We start from the raw sequence: 16,364 nt of genomic DNA, 5'->3' as shown, positions 1-16,364 counted from the left end.
TCCAACATCTCTGAAACCACGACTTAAACTCCAAAAACCTTTAAATATACTGCAAAGATTGTACAGAATATAGAAACCCACACAGTAAACTAAAGTACACAAACAGTTTTACTTTATGCTCGGCATAAACCAACACAGAACTTTGAGGCTACTCGGATTAATCTGCTGCGAGTCGACCAGGAGGAGGTTACAAGAAGGTCTCTGAACTCAAATATAGAAAAGAAGAGTACTTAGATCTAAAGCTCAGTAACTAATGCAGCTAGAACGGGGGGGCACTGTGTGTGTGTGTGTGTGTGTGTGTGTGTGTGTGTGTGTGTGGAACTCAAACTAAGAGCGCCTGCATCGTCCTGCAGGCTCGTTCATGTCAATACAAAAGCAGATAACAGAAGCACTATACAGTTTTACACGAGCGTATACACACAACCTCTAATATAACAGAGCAGACTATGCCATGAATCAGTAGTCATAAATATAACATTGTGCATGTTCTATTGCACATGTCAAGCGTCTGTGTGACACGGTAGGTACGCTTAGTTACCTACACGTCATCTGTTTAATACAAAGATGCAACAACACACATTTCATAGACACGGGCTATACATTTTCACAAATCCACTTTTTTTCATCTTCTTCTTCTTCTTAGGAGGTTTTCCTAAATAAAGCAAAAGCTATAATACAACAGTGATATTAAAGTGTGATAAATACTCATGCACAAACAGATGAGACTAGCTAGGATGAGAAAGATGCTGCTGCTGTGGGAGCGTCGAAACAGGACGTGAAAAGAACAGAAACACAACGTGAGCCATCAGTAAAAAAAGGCACATGGATCCGGAGGAGCTTACACACACACGCACGCACACACACACACACACGCACGCACGCAGACACACACACACACGCACGCACGCAGACACACACACACACACACACACACACACACACACACCTGACGACCTTCTGGAAGTTCTCGTCAGCTTTCCTCACCGACAGAATCACAAAACAGACAAACACATGCAAGCAGAGAAAAGGTCCCACACTCAGGACTAAACTAAATCTTCCCACATGTGACGTCTTTTCCATCCTGTTCACTGTGAAATAAAACAGAGTCCAGTCGAGTCCTGGAGTTTTCTCTTGGACTCAGGGAAGTGTGAGGATGAGCCGATGTCTCTGAACGGGCCGTGTGCATGTTGTCTACGTGTGGAGGGGAGGCGGACTGTCAGGTGTGCTGCTCAGGACTGAACAGCAGCTCGGTTCATGGGATGCAGGGAGCTTCGGGGAAGCTCTCTCCCTCGGCGGTGTGCTGGACCGTGTGCTCCTGCAGAGCCGCCAGGTCCACGAAGCGCTCCCCGCACCACACGCACTTAAACTGGGTCTCCCTGGAGTGCACGCTCTGGTGCTTGGCCAGGTGCTCGCGCTGCTTGAAGCTTTTGTCGCAGTTGGCACACTTGAAAGGCTTCTCTCCGGTGTGAACGCGTCGATGGCGCTGCAGCTCCGACGAGTACCTGAAGCGCTTTTCACAGTCGGGACATTTCAGCGGCTTCTCGCGGGTCGGGTCACAGCGGTGCTGGACGAACTCGGACGAGGACACGAAGCGCTTGTCGCACAGAGAGCACTTGAGCGGCTTCTCCGTGCAGTGAGAGTTCTGGTGGCGCTGCAGCGTCGAGTTCTTTTTGTAACCTTTGCCGCACACGTCACACTTGTAGGGCTTCTCCACCTCGCCGCCACATTTGTGTCGCAGCAGCTCTCCTGATTGGCTGAAGGACTTCTGGCAGGACGCACACTTGAACAGGCTCTCCATCCCGTGAACCTGCTGGTGGTAGAGCAGGTGGGACGGCTGAAGGAAGCCCTTGTCACACAGGTTGCACTTGAAAGGGCGGTCTGCCGGGTTCTTGTGAGTGCGGCGGTGGCGTACGAGAGCGTACTGCTGCTTGAAGCTCATCTGGCACTCCTCGCACTGGAAAGGCCGCTCCTCCGAGTGCGTTCGCTCGTGCTGCCGCAGGTCAGACGGGCGCTTGAAGCTCTTTCCACAGGAGCCGCAGCGGAAAGGCCTCTCGCCCTCGGGCTGGCACTGATGGTGCAGGAGCTCCGAGGACTCTTTGAAGTGCATCTCACACAGATTGCACTTGAACAGGTGCTCGCCCGAGTGAGCGTACATGTGACGCACCAGGTGAGAGCGATGTTTGAAGCTCTTCTCACACACGGCGCATTTATACGGCCGCTCGGAGCTGTGGGTGCGCTGGTGGTGAGCCAGATGTGACGACTGGCTGAAGCTTTTATCACACGTGTCACACTTGTACGGCTTCTCGCCGGTATGCACCCTCTCGTGGCGGGTCAGCTCGGACAGATGGCGGAAGGACTTATGGCACACGGAGCACTTGTACGGCCGGTCAGGCGCGGAGGCCTCGAACGAGGGCGGAGACGAGGCACTGATCGCCGCTCCGCCGCTGGACGTCTCTCCAGTGGACGGCTGCTGCGGGTTGGCAGCTGACGACGTCGGGGTGACGTTCCCAGAGCCCGGCCGGTACGTCTTTTCACAGATGGAGCATTTCATGGGGTTGTTTCCGTTGCCGTGGGAGTTGTGATGCTGGGCCAGAGAGGTGAGGAGGGAGAAGCCCATCTTGCACACGCCGCACACAAACGGCTTCTGCTCCACCTGCACACACTGGTGCTCCAGCAGGTCGGTGGCCTGGCTGAAGATCTTCATACACTGGGTGCACTGGAAGGAGCGGTCCTGGCTCACCATGCACTGGTGTTCATGAGGGTTGGCCAGGTGAGAGATGTCATGGCCGCAGGCTCCACACTTGTGCCCTCTCTCGCCCCCTACCTGTAGGGAGGGCTGCTGGGCTTGGACAGAGTGCTGCTGGCCGTGCTGGGGCTGCTGCAGGGAGGTGTCCTGCTGCAGGACCACGCCGTACACCGCACAGCCCAGAGAGTTTTCAGCCCCCGGAGGGAGTGTGTGCACAACAGAAGGCGGAGCCACTGCATGTTGCTGCTGCTGCTGCCACGCCTCCGTCATCCTGCCTTCTCACACAGGGATCCAAAGCTCAGCAGAGGAAGTAGGCTCAGAGCCGACTGAGAAACGGAGTGTTCGATCTGTGTTGAGGCACGGCTTTTTAGAGAGGGGAGAAAACCTACGAGAGAAAACAGGAAAATAAATGAAAACGATGTGGGAGGTTAATATATATTAATATTAAAGCTGATGATGCACCTGTTTTTAAACTGAAAGTTTTACATGTTACAATCTTGGCCCGCTGGCTTACTGTCTCCATTCAGTGTCAAAATGAAATCATTCAAATTCACCCTGTTTTTTTGGCCCCATGGGGTTGTCATGACAACAACAAAAATGTGAAGCCCTCGGCACCCAATGTTGGTTTTAAATCATAATAACTAATTTTTTATTGATCCCACGAGGGGAAACTCATTTTTACCATCTGTTTAATGAACATGCACACATGATCCCGTGACCTGGCACCTCTCCAGCTACCAGAACAATTACTGGACTTGAACCAGCAACCCTTTGGTTCCCAGCCCAAGTCCCTGCAGACCGAGCCTCTGCCGCCTCAATAAAAATGTGTTTAAATGTAACAAACTGACAACGTTAACCATTTCTGATGGATTCTTTGCTCTTCTACGCACGTCTGATGACAATGATTTTTAAGACGTAGGCTGTTTCCGAGTCTGTAATCCTTGATATTACTATCAATAATCAATACAGTCTCAAACATTCTGACATCCTTAGTTTGTCATTAAATAAAAACGCAACCTAAAGTCAGCCTAATCAAACCCTACATTCAGAACCTCCAAATTAATGGTGAAATGTATTTGAGCCCTATCACATCAGATTAGACGTTTATTTCCATGTCCACAGGTACAGGTACAGGTACAGCAGCCTCCAGGTGATTTCTCCCTGAATCAGATCTACAAACAAGCTTCACATTTATTTAAAACATAGAAATGAGAACTTAGAGCAATAAAAGAAATCAATAACTTTATTAAAAAACTAAGAAATACAAGCATTTAAATACTAGTTCCCATGTTTTCATTATAAAGAACATTTCAAGCGTTTAATATAAATCATTATTATTTTAGGAAGAAGACTAGAAAAACCAGGGCTCCATCTATTTACTGAAACGTAAGGTATATTTAATAGCATTTATTGTAAAATACAATACAGAAACCTCAAAGGTGGTTATATGGGCTTCCCTTTAGTGTAACTAACAAACATAAAATAATATGAAAGACCGTCAACATGCAACATATGTGAACTGTAAATCAGACCGGCAAGAAATCGTGAAATAACCGAAACTAGAAAATGGATCCGTCTATTTCCTGGGATGAAAATCGGCATAATAGCGGTCGCGTATTTTTTTAATTTAATATATGATGAAAGTGACTCTTTCGACAACGTTGAAGTTATACAGATTGTTTACTTAGACAATGAAATCACGTTAACTGAAGGCTGATGGGTGAATTTGATTATTTTATGTTTGAAACCAGACTGTTAGCTTGCTAGCCGCGGTGGAGGCTAGGCTAACCGCTAGCTTCAGCTAACGTCACAGTTTAACTTCCTTTAAGATTTAAAAATCAAACTCTTAAGGACTTTCTCATGAGGAATGTTTGCCGCTTCGGCTGCGTTTAACATTAGAGCCCAGAAGCAGCGAGGGCAGGCCGGAGCCCCTCAGGATCAAAGGCCGCAGGAGCGGGATCTGGTGTAACGTCGCAAACGGAGCCCGGATCAAAGCAGGCCTCCGCGCGCGCTGCAGAGCCCCGCTCATGCGCAAAAACACTCCGATGCTTAAATAAAAACACGATCACTTACTCGAAGGGTTTATCTGCTGCTGTCCGCACTCTACACTTGACAAGCTTCGGGATATCTGGGACTCGGAGGACCGGCGGTGGAGGGGATGCGGACGAAGCCGGACGCCATCCTCCCGCAGACGGACGGACACCGGAAGCCGCCACGCAGTGAGCTGTTGCCGGGGAGCTGCTGCTGCTACAGCCGCTGCATGCTGGAGCGTCAAGCCGGAACCCAATGAGGACCCGAAACGGACAGAAAGTTCCGTTTGAGACCTTGTCAGTCGGATTCAGATAAACACAAAGAATAAAACAAGTCTGGAAGGTATATTTTTGAATCCACTTCTTCAGTTTGACAGTAGGGGGCGTGGTTTCGGTTTCACCTGAAACCGTTATTTCCCATCAAACGTGCTCAACACAAAGTGTATAAAGAGACGATACTTTGAACCTCGGCTCATTATTATTATTATATTATATATTGTTATTATGAACACATATTGTTTTGTCATTTGAGTTTTGGAGGTGATAGGCGCCCCCCCTCTCTCTTGGTTTTCTAATTTCCTGTTTTTCTATTCATCCATGAACTGCTCCTGAATGTGAAAACAATGACTATATTCTTCTGTCAACAAGCAGACCTTTTTTATTTATCCATAAATTTGTCAGCAATCAGTGATAGTTAAACATTTCTCCATGTTCCTCTAACGTGTCTCTAGTCTGTCTACAAACCCCCCAATCATGAGAAAAGTCCATCCTCTCTTTCTTCCACTGTTTGAAGATTTTCCCTTCATGACATCACAAAGGGCAGTAGCCCCTCCCCCAGGTGGGTGACACTCCCACAGCTAGGTGTTTGTTCTGCCTTCTCACCGTAAACAATAGGACATGGAGCTATCAGCTGTGGTACGACCATTAAATCTACTGAATGCATCATTATATTTTATAGGTGAGCGTGCTGCCTTCACTGACCTGCTCTGATTGTACTTTGTTACAGTGTTGACACTTTAGAGCTCAGCTGCTAAATAAATGAGTGTTCCTGTGAACTGTACATGTTCTCACCTGCACGGTCGGCCATCTTCAGCGTCACTGCTCTTCCCACAATGCCTTGCAGCGTTTGATGGTAAAGGATCCATTCATATTAACTAATCCATTCGGATACAACAGGGGGATCAACTGTGCGTTGATCGTTTTACCAAGAACATATTGATAAGTGATTGCAGGAGCTGGGGATCAAACCAACATTCCCGCTGAGCCACAGCCGTCCTGTTCTTCGGGACATCTTTAGTACCTGAGGGCGTGTGACGGCTCGGCAGCGGCTGACAGATTTAACGAGTGATGCGTTCGAGTGTTTTGGTCTTTGTATGATGTATTTGCACGCAGACTTTACACCTGAGGGCCACTGTACCTAACAAGTGCTTTGTGTTTTAGGGCCGAGGGGCGTGTCCAGATGGGTGGCATGGTCCCCCCTTTTAATCATATTGGCCACACCAAAATACTTAACAATGATTGGCTCTGAAAGGTGGTCGCTCGTCGTGGTCGCGCTTCCTTTGGGACGTTTGAGTCCTTGAAGAATGAAGCTCGTATAAAATGCTGCGATGTTGTGTTCCTTCAAAGTCCACGAGGTAAATTAACGCTCTTCGTCCATATGTGCACAGAAACTTCTGGACACGCCCCCGTTATTCGACCAGCGGTTTTTATAAACAGTGAGACTCGAGAGGTGAAAAAAAAGAGACCAAACGGATTAATTTCAAACATTTCATTATTTTCTCCACATTAACTTGGAAACAACCTCATAAATCAAAGAGTAAGAAAGAGCATGCTCGGGCATGCAATGATGTCACAACATGATGATGTCACTGGGTGCGAAGTATAAAACATACAGTAGCAGAGTTTGATCATTCATAAACCCACGGAGAGTTAGAAGCTAGCGTTTATTTTACACCGCTCTCCTCGTCTCACGTCGCCTTGTGTTGCTGGATTAAAGAGACGAGAGGGAGAAACTCACAAACTGACAGCAGATTGAGCAGGCTGAACAAACATGCTGAAAAAAATCTCATCCGGCCCAAAACGTGTCTGGAAATGACGCCGTGGAAACGCCGTTTGTCCCTTCAGACTGGTCCAAAAGGGGGAGAGAGACAAAACAGTGCATGCCATTTTAGGGTGAGAGAGAGGGGGGGGGGTCTGTGGGCGGGTGAGGACGGTGGGAGGTCATCTTTCTTATCGATGAAGGTTAGTTGTCTCCTCTCGGCCCACGTGTGGGGGGCGGGGCTTAAATCAACTTTAAATGAAAAGAGGCACTCTGCATTCTCTCTGTTTGCAAACTGCAGAAAGTAACAAATTGTAATAATAATAATAATGACACATACACGTATATATTAGAATCAGTGTTATAACATAACAGTCTCAGGCTGTACAAAGGGGGCGGGGCTTATCCTCCTCACTGTGTCAGCAGGTGCACGTGTGTGTGTGTGTGAGTTTTAGCGTGCCAATGTGTGTGTGTGTGTGTGTTCACTTAATAACTTCCTCAAAGGTCACACTCCTGTGTGTGTGTGTGTGTGTGTGTGTGTGTGTGTGTGTCGGCCGCTGACGTTTGGTTTAAAGTTTGATCGGATGATTTGATTTGATGGAGGCGCTGATCTCCACATCAGCGCCGGGCAACAGGAAGTGATGTTAAAGGGTTAAAGACGCCATTTGAAAGCCCACACAGCCTCATGCGATCGGTGTGTGTGTCTGTGAAGTTCTTTGTGGGAAAAGAAAGAATCATGACGGAGCCCTTTAAAATGGATCTACTCTGCAGCATAGTTCTGTATGTAGCGCATAGTGCCGATAAGGGGAGGAGCCTGGGGGGGGCGGGGCTAACATGGAGAATGGTTCGAAGGCTAAAGGGTTCGGGATGGAGTGTGTGCACCATGCTATACGTTAGCATGTCAGCAGGAAACAAAGTTGTTTATATACTCTCGTCTAAAATGATGGAAGAATGGGAAGAACCGCCTTGTGGGAGGAGCTGCTGCACGCACATGCATGTGTGTCCTGAAACTCCGCCCTCTTCAGAGCGGCACGCTCTACTTTCTTCTTCTGTGGTGGCAAGCTGAAAAGAAGCATTTGAAAAAAGGAAAGTGCTCGAAACAGAGGTGAGAAGACGAGTACGTAGCAACGATAAAAGGCTCTGCTGTGTCCGGCGCTCGGCCGCGGGCGCCACGTCCGTAACAATAATAATTTAATATAGTTATCAATAAGTCTTATAGATCATACCTGTATACGCTTAAATAAAGAAGTGAATGAAAAGAATGGCTACTCCAATATTGAGTAAAATGACCATAACCACCAGAATAGAGCTGGAGCCCTGCAAGACAAGAGAAGAAGAAGAAGAGGAAACAGGAAGTTAGTACAGGAAGTGTTCAATCTGTTATTTAAATGACAGAAACGGCGCTTGGCTGCGTTTTGAAGCCGAGGACGTGTGTCCGTATCAAACATCAATAAAGTTTTATTTTACAAAAAGTGAGAAAAGAAACAAAAACAACAATGTAAACCTAACAAACGCCTCTGATTACTAAATAATTCATCTGTAGATAAAGATCAATAAAATTATAATTAGTTAAATATTGAATGTTTGATCATCTCTTATTCGTCCTGTTGTGTTTTATTTCTATAATATTAATATATTATATTAATGTTTGTTTTCCATAAAGAACTTTGAATTGAATTGAAATGTAAAAGTTTACTGCTGTTCATCACGGCGAGGAGTGACATCACTGATTCTATCCAATCAAACGGCGGACAGATGAAGAGCGACTCACTGAGTTTGATTTGAGGGCGAGAGATTCTCCGTCCTGCTCCAGAGTGATGGGCGGAGACTTGAGGGGGGGCGAGAGGGTCAGGTCCCTGTGCAGAGGCCACTCCTCTAGCTCCGCCCCCACATTCAGGTTGTCCAGCATCTGTACAGAGTCCATGGACCCCTCCCTGACCGGCCGCAGGCCTCGGGACCGCAGCCGGTTGTTCTTAGGGGGCGGGGACTCCTGGCCCCTCCCCCGTGACGTCTGCGAGTCTGCACTCTGAAGCCTCATGTCGACCGTGTAGTCGTTCATCCGCTCATCGTCCTGCTCCGTGAGTCGGGAGTGGGCGGGGCTCCACCTCAAGGTGCTCTCAGCGGTCCAGCCCCCGGGAAGGTCGTCCAGCCGGGGGCCGGGTCCGGCGTGCTCGCTCAGCTTGTGGTTGGGGGCGTTGTGCTGCTTCGGGTGGTGGTTGGAGTAGACATGCTCTCGGGATTTGTAACTCGAGGAGACGTGCTCCTTTGCACTGTGATTGGACGAGATATAATCGTGAGACTTGTGATTGGAGGAAGCATGCTCAGAAGTCTTGTGATTGGACGTCGTGTGGTCCGGGGGCTTGTGATTCGATAAAATATGAACCTGCGGCTTGTAGTTGGAGGAGGCGTGCTCGCAGGCCTTGTGATTGGAGGAGGAATGATCCCATGTTTTGTGATTGGATGACGAGTACTCCCTCGACTTGTGATTGGAGGAGGCGTGCTTGGAGGGCTTTTGGTTGGACAGGGAGTGTTCCCATGCTCTGTACGAGGACTTGTGATTGGACGAGGGTTTGTCCCGGGGTTTGTGGTTGGACAGCGGCGCCTGCTCATGCCCGTTGATCTGACTCTCGTGTTCTTCGAGCAGGGAGGGTGTGGTGGAGCGACTGCTGCCCCCTCGCTCCGGGTACACGTCATCGCTCCAGTTGTTGGCCCCGCCCCTTGGCAGGTCCACGCCTCTCCCCTCCACCAGCACCTGGATCTCTGCCCCGCCTTGATCATCCACGGCGCTCTGGCGCATAAAGCAGGCGTTTCGGGGGCGGTGGGTGTGTTTTTGAGGGGTGTGGGGGGGTGAGGTGGGCACGCTCAGCACGGGGCTGAGTTCAGGTGAAATGACGGGCGGCGTGGTGTCCGGCGTGCACAGCTCCGGACTGTCTGTTCCCGTGGAGATCACCTCGTGGTCTTTGTCCTTGGCGTCCTGGTGTTTAGGCCTCTGACACTCCAGACCTGTGAACACACACGGAAAGATCTGGAAGTGAGCCATCAGAGAGAGAGAGTGTGTGTGTGTGTGTGTGTGTGTGTGTGTGTGTGTCTGTGTGTGTGTGTGTGTCTGTGTGTGTGTGTGTGTGTCTGTGTGTGTGTGTGTGTGTGTGTGTGTGTGTCTGTGTGTGTGTGTGTGTGTGTGTGTGTGTGTGTCTGTGTGTGTGTGTGTGTCTGTGTGTGTGTGTGTGTGTCTGTGTGTGTGTGTGTCTGTGTGTGTGTGTGTCTGTGTGTGTGTGTGTGTGTCTGTGTGTGTGTGTGTGTGTGTCTGTGTGTGTGTGTATGTGTCTGTGTGTGCGTGTGTCTGTGTGTGTGCGTGCATGTGTGTGTGTGTGTGTGTGTGTGTGTGTGTGTATATATCTGTGTGTGTGTGTGTGTGTGTGTATATGTCTGTGTGTGTGTGTGTGTGTGTGTGTGTGTGTGTGTGTGTGTCTGTGTCTGTGTGTGTGTGTGTGTGTGTGTGTGTTATTAGCATGTAGGGAAACAAACGGGATCATTTGTTGGATTAAAGGATTATTGGAGTGAACTCTGATTCAGATTAGTGAGTTATTATGAGATCCAATACACACACACACACACACACACACACACACACACACACACACACACACACACACACACACACACACACACGTGTAAATAATAAACATGTATACATAAATATAAACACATTTATTATTTATTTTTATTATCATTATTTAACAAATACAAAGTGTTCCATGCACTCTTGTTATTCTGATGAGTTAGCTCTAAGTAAGCGATCAGCGCTGACTGACTCAACTCCTCTCAGAAGGTCGAGAATCAAACTAGGATCAATGTTGGAGATGAAACATGGAGAGAGGTTAGAACGCAGAAAGCTTTACAGACCCATGCAGAGCTGGCTAAACACTGAAGCTACAGTGTCCACCACATGCAGAGCTGGCTAAACACTGAAGCTACAGTGTCCACCACATGCAGAGCTGGCTAAACACTGAAGCTACAGTGTCCACCACATGCAGAGCTGGCTAAACACTGAAGCTACAGTGTCTCTACATGCAGAGCTGGCTAAACACTGAAGCTACAGTGTCCACCACATGCAGAGCTGGCTAAACACTGAAGCTACAGTGTCCACCACATGCAGAGCTGGCTAAACACTGAAGCTACAGTGTCCACCACATGCAGAGCTGGCTAAACACTGAAGCTACAGTGTCTCTACATGCAGAGCTGGCTAAACACTGAAGCTACAGTGTCCACCACATGCAGAGCTGGCTAAACACTGAAACTACAGTGTCCACCACATGCTGACCTGTGTGAGAGGAGGGGCGGAGCCAGACAGCTCTCTGTGACGATTAGAGTTTAGACTGCAGTACTCATTATAAACAGTGTACGTGTGAGGGTGCGTGCGTGTGTGTGTGCGTGTGTGCGTGTGTGTGTGTGTGTGTGTGTGTGCGTGTGTGTGTGTGTGTGTGTGAGTGTGTGTGTGTGTGTGTGAGCCTCTCACCGTTCCCATAGATGTGGAAAGAGGGAGAGAGCTCTTTGGCGGCGATCCGGGCGAGTCGACACTCCTCCGTTGCTTTCTGAGCGACTCCTTCAGCTGCCTCCGCCTTCCCGCGGGCGTGGCTCATCCTGCAGGACGGACACACAGCGTTAGTCTCCGCCCACAATCTGACTGCATGAAGCGCTTTGACTTTCTTATTTCAACTTCTTTAAGTAAGACTTAACGAGCTGCTCTGATTGGATGATTTTTTTTGCTCCCTGATGTGTTGACAAACATTTGGTGTTTACATCTGTGAAGAAGCTCCGCCCACCCACCCATCAATCAGGACCCTGGTCCCTCTGAAGGAAACACAGTTCCTCCTGCTGTGTGGGCGGAGCCTTTCTCACCGTGACATGGCGATCTCTGCTTTCTGCTTGGCGATGTCTGACGCCTTCTCCGCCGCCTCCACGGCTCGGTCCACCTTCTCTCGGATCTTGCTGGCCCTCAGAGGGATCAGGTTCTTGCGTTTTCCGCTCACCAGGACGTTCTGTTTATATTTTCCTTCCTCTTTGGTGCCGTCAGGGAACGTGGTGCAGCCGTATCCGTGCCGCTTGTTTCCCGCCCACTCGCCCTCGTAATGCAGGCCATCAGAGCGCCGGCTCACGCCCCAGCCCGCCCGCTGGTCGCTCCGCCACTCGCCTGCGTACATCTCTGTGACCGTGGCGTCCACAGGAGCCCCCTGCTCACTCTCGCTGGCGTTGGAGTGGATGTCGGATGCGGCGGAGCTGACGGTGCTCATGCCCGCCTCGCTGCAGAACGAGCTCTGCTTGCTCAGCTGACTGGCCAGCGAGCTTTTGGACTCGGAGCGCCGCAGCTTCAGGCCGCTCAGGATGGACTGTCTGAAACGACCTTTCCTCTTCCTCTGGCGTTCCGCCTCACTGGGAGCCGTCAGAGCGAACCCGCCCCGTCCCACCGGGCTCCCGGCCAGCCCTGCCACCACGCCATCTGTGGGCGTGGGGGCAGAGCCGTCCTCGAGCAGGGCGGGGGGGCCGTGGCTGTGCTCAGAACGGAGCGAGTTTATGGAAGTCCGCAGAGGGAAAAGGATGACGGCCGCCATGCCGTACGGGACACTTTGTCGCACGCCGTAACCATGACGCATCCCGGCCAGCCATTGGCCCTGATAGGTTCCTGAGACACACAGAGAGAGAGAGAGTCAGGATGGGCGATCAAAGCCAGACTGAGAAACTTCAGCTAGACCCGCTTTACTTGGGTCCCCAGAGGAGGACTTCCTCTGATGGAGGCCAAATGACATCACTGTGATATGAGCCAAAACAAACAAACAAACAAACAGACAGACAGATAAACAAACAGACAGACAGATAAACAAACAGACAGACAGATAAACAAACAGACAGACAGATAAACAAACAGACAGACAAATAAACAAACAGACAGACAGATAAACAAACAGACAGACAGATAAACAAACAGACAGACAGATAAACAAACAAACAGACAGATAAACAAACAGACAGACAGATAAACAGTTTTCAGGGATTATGGTCTCGGTCTCGACTCGTCCTCAGACGGGACGAGTCTGACCGTCTTTTCATCGATAAATCAATCACGCCACTCAAAGGTTAGAAATCAGTAAAAAGCTCAGTCAGAGTGTTCGAGGTCAAAAACTCAAGTTCATTACATCATCACAATGATTCCATGATAGTGTGCTGGCTGCACAAACAGGAAGTAGGAACAGCTTTTAGACTTTCAAAGTAAAACTCTGAAACTGAAAGGTGAGAGTTTCAGTTCTGGACTTTTGAGTTCCCTGAGAAGTTCACAACATGGGGACTTTTTTTTTCTGATCGCACCGCCACGGTCCGATAAACGCCTCCTCTGAACGCTCACGGTTCTGTGGAATGTTTAAAATGAAACGTGGATCGGTGCCGTCAGCCTGATATCCAATACGTTAATTATGTAAATATCGGACTCAATATAGATATTTGATCGGATCTGTCCGATCTCTAGTTTGAACTGAAACTGAAATCAGTCTCAACGTGTCAAAGGTATCAAAGTCTGCTGGTTAAGACTCCATCACCACGTTCATACTGCTGACTGGGAGCTTCAAGGACACATCGGACAGGTGGCTGCAGAAAGTGGGCATCGAACCCCCAACCTGTGTGTGGTTGAGGGACAAGCGACTCTGCCACTGAGCCACAGCCGCCCTGATGGCTGAAGTTTTTGTTTTGTTGTCTCTCACTAAACCAAACAAGTTTTCACTCAGGTGAGCTGAAGACTGTTTGTGTACATTTAAAGGAGCTGTCTGTAGCTCCGCCCCCTAGTGTTTAAAATGAGTACTGCAGTCTAAACTCTAATAATCACAGAGAGCTGTCTCCCCCCCTCCTCTCACACAGCTCTGCATGTGGTGGACACTGTAGCTTCAGTGTTTAGCCAGCTCAGCATGTGGTGGACACTGTAGCTTCAGTGTTTAGCCAGCTCTGCATGTGGTGGACACTGTAGCTTCAGTGTTTAGCCAGCTCTGCATGTGGTGGACACTGTAGCTTCAGTGTTTAGCCAGCTCTGCATGTGGTGGACACTGTAGCTTCAGTGTTTAGCCAGCTCTGCATGTGGTGGACACTGTAGCTTCAGTGTTTAGCCAGCTCTGCATGTGGTGGACACTGTAGCTTCAGTGTTTAGCCAGCTCTGCATGTGGTGGACACTGTAGCTTCAGTGTTTAGCCAGCTCTGCATGGGTCTGTAAAGCTTTCTGCGTTCTAACCTCTCTCCATGTTTCATCTCCAACATTGATCCTAGTTTGAGCAGCTTTCTGCTGCTGGAGCTTATTAGAAACATGCAGAGGCTTTTTAGCTCGGGTACAATCACTTCTATCTGAAGCAGTTCCACTGCCCGCTTCCATCGCTGCAACACCTGTTCACCTGATAACTGCTCTCATATCTGGCAAACCCAGGGGCGTCCAAAACGGCCTTCAAAGCCCCGCCTACCTTCTCTGGTCCAATCAGATCCAGAGCATTCAGGAGCAGAATCTAAAGTTAGAAGGAGGACATACTGGCTGCTGCATTGTTGAAGAGAAGCTTCAACACAGCAGGTTTCCTTCATGATCACACAGGAAGAGAGCAGCTCTCTGATTGATCACAGAGGAGGAGAGCAGCTCTCTGATTGGTCCTTTCAAGCACAAACTCATATCTAACTGCTACCTCAGAGTGTGTTTTCAAACTTCCTTTAGGCTGCATGGTTGTTGGTGACAGTGTGATCGTAGTAATTACGGATCAGTCAGTTACTTCCTGTTCTTGGTGAGAGACATTTCCTTCTAATTATAAATGACTCCACATGTGCTCGTCTGTCGGTGAGGCCTCCGATGTTCACAGATTGTCTGCATAGAATAAATAAATCTTCCAAATGAAAGTGGAGATCACTGTCTGACATGACAGATGATTGGTGAGTCCTCAGGCGCAGACACATGACGGAGCCTTTGAAAGATCAAACAGGTTCAGAAAAGGAAAACGTAGAAAGCTAAATAATCCATTTTCTAAAACTGGCATTCTCTCAGTGCTCCGTCTGCACCCGGCCCCTCCCCTCTGTGCTCTCTCTGAAGCCACGCCCCCTCCCTTACATGTACGAGCGCTGTTGGTCCAGAATCTCATGCATGTAAAGGGTCGAGAACCTTCACTTCAGTTCTTCTTCCAAAATTGCATCATAACATTTATAATTTGACAAACTTCTGCAAAGTGCCGTCCTGGATAAATATCCCTTTAACATGAAGCAGCCGGACTTCCACTGGAACATCACTTTATTCCTTTTAAATGGAGACGTGAACATCACTTTATTCCTTTTAAATGGAGACGTGAACATCACTTTATTCCTTTTAAATGGAGACGTGAACATCACTTTATTCCTTTTAAATGGAGACGGACACGTCTGAGTTCTCGTCCACCTGCAGACACACATCGTTCAATTTGAAAGGATTCATGTTATTATATTACTATATATTATATTATTATTATATTACTATATATTATATTATTATATTACTATATATTATATTGTTATTATATTACTATATATTATATTGTTATATTACTATATATTATATTATTATATTACTATATATTATATTGTTATTATATTACTATATATTATATTGTTATTATATTACTATATATTATATTATTATATTACTATATATTATATTGTTATATTACTATATATTATATTATTATATTACTATATATTATATTGTTATTATATTACTATATATTATATTATTATATTACTATATATTATATTGTTATATTACTATATATTATATTATTATATTACTATATATTATATTGTTATATTACTATATATTATATTATTATATTACTATATATTATATTGTTATTATATTACTATATATTATATTGTTATTATATTACTATATATTATATTGTTATTATATTACTATATATTATATTATTATATTACTATATATTATATTGTTATATTACTATATATTATATTATTATATTACTATATATTATATTGTTATTATATTACTATATATTATATTATTATATTACTATATATTATATTGTTATATTACTATATATTATATTATATTGTTATTATATTACTATATATTATATTATTATTATATTACTATATATTATATTATTATAATAATAATAATAATTTACACTTTATTAATCCCACGAGGGGAAATTCAGTTTACACTCTGTCTAACACACACATAGGCCGAGATACACACTCATGCACAAACAGGGTTCTAGTGACATGCATTAATGGAGAGGTCTCAGAGTGAGGGGGCTGCCCACAGCGGGCGCTCCAGAGCAGTTTTGGGGTTCGGTGCCTTGCTCAGGGGCACCTCGGCAGTGCTCAGGAAATGGACTGGCACCTCTCCAGTTACCAGACCAGTTTCCGGACTTGGTCCGTGCCGGGACTTGAACCGGCGACCCTCCGGTTCCCAACCCAAGTCCCTACAGACTGAGCTACTGCCGCCCCATATATTACTATATATTATATTATTATATTACTATATATT

General features: G+C 47.0%; 2 protein-coding genes across 2 annotated transcripts in view; both read right to left on the bottom strand.

The window, feature by feature from the left end:
* Positions 1-5,173, bottom strand: LOC306821090 (uncharacterized protein). The gene is made up of 2 exons (XM_079339279.1): positions 4,820-5,173; positions 1-3,131 (listed from the first exon to the last, which is right to left on the bottom strand). The coding sequence occupies exon 2, from the start codon at positions 3,014-3,016 to the stop codon at positions 1,253-1,255; it is 1,764 nt and encodes a 587-aa protein (XP_079195405.1). The 5' UTR covers positions 3,017-3,131; positions 4,820-5,173; the 3' UTR covers positions 1-1,252.
* A 1,362-nt stretch (positions 5,174-6,535) lies between these two features.
* Positions 6,536-16,364, bottom strand: part of jph3a (junctophilin 3a) — a 17,166-nt gene continuing 7,337 nt past the window's right edge. The window contains exons 2-5 of the mRNA XM_079339657.1: positions 11,714-12,494; positions 11,331-11,455; positions 8,586-9,817; positions 6,536-8,131 (exon numbers count right to left, since the gene is read on the bottom strand). Coding sequence (XP_079195783.1) covers positions 8,051-8,131; positions 8,586-9,817; positions 11,331-11,455; positions 11,714-12,494 — 2,219 coding nt within the window. The 3' untranslated portion in view covers positions 6,536-8,050. The remainder of the gene's footprint in view (positions 8,132-8,585; positions 9,818-11,330; positions 11,456-11,713; positions 12,495-16,364) is intronic.

The sequence above is a fragment of the Symphodus melops genome (genome assembly GCF_947650265.1).
Source record: "Symphodus melops genome assembly, chromosome: 3".
Classification (NCBI taxonomy): Eukaryota; Metazoa; Chordata; class Actinopteri; order Labriformes; family Labridae; genus Symphodus; species Symphodus melops.
Note: the sequence above shows the minus strand (reverse complement) of the source record. Positions and strands in the feature narration are given on the sequence as shown.

Excerpts from the sequence above, each read along its gene's own strand:
- LOC306821090 (XM_079339279.1), bottom strand. The coding sequence starts at position 3,016 with ATGACGGAGGCGTGGCAGCAGCAGCAGCAACATGCAGTGGCTCCGCCT.